Raw genomic sequence first — 5,493 nt, forward strand, 5'->3', positions numbered from 1 at the left:
AGCAGACGAGACTAAGTTGGAATGCCTGGAAGCACCATTAGTAAAGGCAGTTTGGCAGGACTCCACTCGTGGCAATGGGAGGGGACATGCTGTGCCTTCAAGCGTAGTGTACTCTAGCGCTGTAGCTTTTTGGAAACTCAGGGAGGTTGTAGTAGCTGGGTTGAGTGGAAGATTTTCTCTGAAAAGGAATCAGAAGAGAAGCCGGGGATGAGGCAGCTTTTGGATGGAAAAGGAATGTTAAGAAGGTAATGGGCATTCTTCACAGCTGTTAAAAAATAGCTAAAGGCTTCGAATTTATGGCAGGCACTCTGGGTTAAGGTACACAGAATCAAGTACATATATTATAGTAAGAACTAACTGTGGTCAGCAAGTGATGGGATGGAGAGGGCAGAACAGGTCAGGGATGAAGCTGAATTAAACCTTTTACATCTGGTAGATTCTGAGGAGGGTCCTATTGAAGAACTTGTCAAAATGGAAAGGCAGAGGTGAATAGTCAGAAGATGAAGGTGAGATGAGACTTTAAAATGTCAAGTCCAAACCAAGGAATGAAATCAAATGCAGAGTTAAAATAATCAGGCCAAGATCAGTGTCCAGATCCCCCATCCATGCAGAAGGCCACATGCAGACCTCTCGGCTGAGATAGAGGAGCAAGGCCCGGTGCTGGGGGTAATTTAACCGGGCACCTCCCCCGCCCCCTCACCTGTGGTCTTTGTTGGTGGTGAGACTGAGGTCAAAGGTGTTTGCTTGCAGGGTGCAGAGGTGCCCCAAATCAGTGAAATGCTGTGGCAGGAAATGGGTGGCAGATCGCCTACTAGAGCCTGGGGCAAGTAGCCAGTGAGGCATGGTGATAGACACTGAGACTGGAGCTCTGGTTCCAAGGGATCAGGGCCGACAGTGCTCACCTCAGTGTACTGACCTCTGGTCTCTCATCCTTCTCGAAGGTTTGGGAAGATGTCTCCATCACACTCAAGTGCAGGAGGTACTCAGGAGATGGCCCTGAAATGTAGTGACTCACCTTTGACCACTAGCTCTCTTGCTGAACTGTCTGAGGTGTCAGTTGTCCTCCTGTGAGAAGGAGAGAGTGGGGACAAGGGGATGGAGAGAGGAGATGGTAGTGTTTCCCAATATTTTCTCTATGGAAATGGGGGGAAAGGGTTACACATTTTCTTCATGATGTAACCTGGAGGAGCTAGATTTAGCAGCTGCCTGAGCTGAGGTGCTACCGATAAAATTTAAGAGGCTCTGGTGAAGGTGAAGGAGCTAAAGAGTGGCCTCTGAAGAAGAAAATCACTGTGACCCTTTGCAGTAGCCCAGCTGGACAGCTTGGTTTCTCTGGGCCGCTTCTACCTTCTCTTGATTGACAAGCAAATGCCATTCCCACGCCTTGGTCTGGCCTCCCAGTCACGTCACAGAATCTAAACCCTGCCTCGGTTACATTCTACCCACTCTACCCAGAAATGTCCTCCCCTGCTTGTCTCTCAAAGGGATTTACTCATACCAAGGGTGTGGCACTGCCAAGGCCATCTGGTTTATATGGCCATTATGTTGGCATTGCATCTATTAGAGGGATTCGGTTCTCATGACAGCATGTGGGGCAAAAATCTCATCTGCTCAAAATATTCTTGAAAGTCTTTTAAAGCCTTAAACTACAAGGTGTGTTTCCCCCCCCCCCCAATGTATACACATTTTAACAGCTGGTAGCTCAATTTTGAAAAAGAAACGTGTTTTAATAAATACTGCCTTTATAATTATTCAACGTGTGTGTATACATTTTGGGGGGAACACTCTATATATGCAACCTGGCCTACTAAATTATAGGTATCTAATGCATGTAGGGATGCAGAATATATCATGACTACATGCACAAAGCATAATCTCAAAGGCTTAAAAAAACTTTTCTATGATATTAGCATAATTACTATGATATTGGTAAACTTGCATTCCCTTAAATTAAATATGCATTTTATGGGATCCTCCTAAGTCCAATAATGCAAATTTATCATTCCTGAAGTTTTGAGGGCAAGACCCTAGTTTCACTTTTCTTTGAGGACCCCATACCTTTTTAGTTAGTGAGAAATGGCTAAGCTATGATGACAAAACTCCATCCTAAGTATTAGTCCAAAGTGAGTACCCCAGGTTGGTGGGTAAGTTCCATCACTCCTGCGGTTCCATCACTCACTGTTGTGTCAGCTGGTTCACCGCCACACCCAGGCTCTAGCCGGTGGGAGGAGCAGAGGAGGCTCCCTGCTGTCTCGAAGGCCCTGGCCCAGAATTAGACACCCACCACTTCTTCCCACATTCCACTGGTGACAAACCGTGTTGCCACCCCTAACTGTGAGCTGGGAAATGCCACATGCACAGTTACACCTCCATTTCTGGGAAAGAAGGAGATAATAAATTTCACTGAGTTGTTTCTGCTGCCCACAGTATCTACCACATAACAGGCTCCTAAATATTTCTACAATCAAAAAGAGATATGCATATAAGTGGCTATTGATCAAAGTTTAAGCTTTTATCTTGTATTTGGAACATCTTACTCATGTTGTACTTTGACTTAAATTGAGCAAGGCAAGTTGTCTAGCAAGTACTCAGGGATTTTTAAATTACTTACACTGTTTTAAAAAATGTATCACTCTAGAACTACAGAATTAAGATAAGTTCTGTTTTATAGACAGAAAGCCGAGCAGGCAGAATTGTAACGACTCTGCTTTTCATGCCTGTACAAGCATGGACAAGCATGCCCCGCTTCCCTAGCCCTAGGGGCTGCCAGTGGTATTGTCTGGTTTGCGCCAAGAAGAAATCAGACGCTTCCAAAAAATGGCTTTGCAAAATCAACCTCTGCTCACCCAGGGGCTCTCTTGCCTCCCCAGAGGCGTCTGCGAATGTGGCAGGGGACTGGCTTGGATTGCTCAGTCTCTGGGATGTGCTGCCTGAGGACAAGGAGAGCAAATGTTTGGCCAAGCCCAGGACAGCAGCACAGAATCGGCCTGTTCAAAATGCCAGCGGCCCCCCTGCTGGCCCACAGTTAGACTGTCACCCTCCCCTTTCTGCGTGTCAGCAAATTTTACATTTCCATCTTCTGTACCCCAACAGCTCATCTAAACGAAAGAAGTGCTCGTTTTTAAAATGGTTTTGCCCATTGTTGTCCTTGTTTTTCAGAATGTAAGGCGGGACTCAACCCGATATTTGAAGCACAGCTGTGCTTGGCAGTCCCAGAACTGGTTTTCTCCCCATCCCTGGAGTTTGGAGTGAAGGGTGGCTTCTATGACATGGTTGAGGGGCTTGTCACCAGCATTTTTAGAATATCATCTTTGGTGCCACGGCTTTCCCCACAGAACAGCTCTCCTCACTATCAGGTATAGGATCTGCGCCCACCCTGCCTTCCAGCCAGCTCGGGGCCTCCTGCAAGCGCTGGTGTGACGCCTGCTGTGGTCTCTCCCCAGGCTGACATGGAGGGCCTGGCCGACTTGGCGAGGATGCGGAGCGTGCTCATGGAGAGAGCACAGAGCATGATGGCCCTGTGCTGCAGCTACCGAGACACCTTCAGCCAGTATTCCTACCTGTACGTGGAGGACCGGAGGGAGATCCTGGGTCAGTTTCTGCTGTATGGGCACGTCCCCACCCCTGAGGAGATCGAGGCCCACGAAGAAGACGGCATCCCGGAGAACCCGCCCCTCCTGCATCAATTCCAAGCCCAGATCGACTCCTATGAGCAGCTCTATGGAGAGGTGTGCAGGCTGGAGCCCGTCAAGGTGTTTGACAGCTGGATGAAGATCGACGTGCGGCCCTTCAAAGCGTCTCTGCTGAACATAATTAAGAGGTGGAGCCTCATGTTCAAGCAGCATCTTGTGGACTATGTCACTAACAGGTAACATGGTTGTCGCAGCTCTCCTCCAGCACCCCGGCTGTGGGGAGCACCTTGCTTCCAGTTGTCTTCGTTTTTCTGCCATGAGGTCATTGGTTATGTGGATTAAAACAGCTGGTTGGAGGTTCCAGGCTTTTGGTGATCGCTTTAGTCCTGCCCTTTCTTTTGTTCACCAGACGTGACCCCTTTTTGTTGTTTTCCATTTGGTGCAGAGGGTGTGAGAGGCGCTCAGTAAGGGGTGGATGATGCTCAATACAAGCCTAACAAATCCAACCTCCTGTCTCCACTCTTGACTGTGAAGCCTCGTTAAGCCTGAGGGGCAGAGGGGTCTAATGGGGCTCATATTTTATTTCTACCACTTACTCCTTGGTTCAGATCATACATGCAATGTGGAAGTCACGAAATCGCCACACTCCTGATGCCTGTGTCTGCCACTCTAGCCTTGCCACAGGTTGGCTCTGAAATTCTGTCTGTCCTGCTATGGACCTAGGCCTAGTATCAGACTCTCTACATCAGAGCATCACCCTCTAGATAAATAAGCAAGTTGGATAGCAGTCTGACAGTCACTTCACTATAGCCTTGTCCCCACAGATCCACCACAGAGTTTTAATTCCCACAGAATCCTGTGGGTGCCACAGTACCCCCATTCAGCCATCAGCCTTTGGTGCCAGCAGATGCTATAGGGCAGCTGACCTGACAGGCTGCCTCTTTATTATATTCTTTTATAATAAGACTAGAGGCCCAGTGCATGAAATTCGTGCACTGGTGGGAGGGGGGTGTCCCTCAGCCCAGCCTGCACCCTCTCCAATCTGGGACCCCTCGGGGGATGTCTGACTGCCCGTTTAGGCCTGATCCCACCAGGCAGTCAGACATTTCTCTCACAATCCAGGCCTGCTGGCTCCCAACCGCTCACCTGCCTGCCTGCCTGCCTGATTGCCCCTAACTGCTTCTGCCTACCAGCCTGATCGCCTCCTAATCACTCCCCTGCCAGCCTGATCAATGCCTAACTGCTCCCCTGCCAGCCCGATTGCCCCCAGCTGCCCTCCCCTGGTGGCCCAATCGCCCCCAACTGCCCTTCCCTGCCAGCTCAGTCACCCTCAACTGCTCTCCCCTGCTGGCCTGTTCGCCCCCAACTGCCCTCCCCTGCTGGCCATCTTATGGTGGCCATCTGTGACGACATGGGCATAGCCATCTTGTTACCACATGGGGGCGGCCATCTTGTGCAAGGATGTAATGATCAATTTGCATATTACCTCTTTATTATCCTATATAATATAGGCTAATCCTATATAGGATAATAAAGAGGTAATATGCAAATTGACCCTCACGCCCTCAAGATGGCTGCCTACGACCAGGCCGGCAGCAGGGTTAGTGAGGGATGACCAAACCACTGAACAGCAGGCTGCATGGGGCCTAAATCAGCAGTCAAACACCCCTCAAGGGGTTCCGGATTAGAGATGGTGCAGGCTGGGCTGAGGGGAACCCCCCATGCACGAATTTCGGGCACCAAGCCTCTAGTATATACATACAATGGGGCCTTGACTTACAAGTGTCCCAACTAACGAGTTTTTCGAGATATGAGCCGTCTCTCGGCCGATTTTTTGCTTTGAGTTGCGAGCTAAAATTTG

General features: G+C 49.2%; 1 protein-coding gene across 1 annotated transcript in view; it reads left to right on the forward strand.

The window, feature by feature from the left end:
* LOC102760149 (dynein heavy chain 9, axonemal) overlaps nucleotides 1-5,493 on the forward strand; it is a 194,745-nt gene that overhangs the window by 54,570 nt on the left and 134,682 nt on the right. The window contains exons 16-17 of the mRNA XM_015562544.1: nucleotides 3,160-3,356; nucleotides 3,444-3,868. Coding sequence (XP_015418030.1) covers nucleotides 3,160-3,356; nucleotides 3,444-3,868 — 622 coding nt within the window. The remainder of the gene's footprint in view (nucleotides 1-3,159; nucleotides 3,357-3,443; nucleotides 3,869-5,493) is intronic.

Source organism: Myotis davidii, unplaced genomic scaffold (assembly GCF_000327345.1).
Source record: "Myotis davidii unplaced genomic scaffold, ASM32734v1 scaffold37, whole genome shotgun sequence".
NCBI classification, from domain to species: Eukaryota; Metazoa; Chordata; class Mammalia; order Chiroptera; family Vespertilionidae; genus Myotis; species Myotis davidii.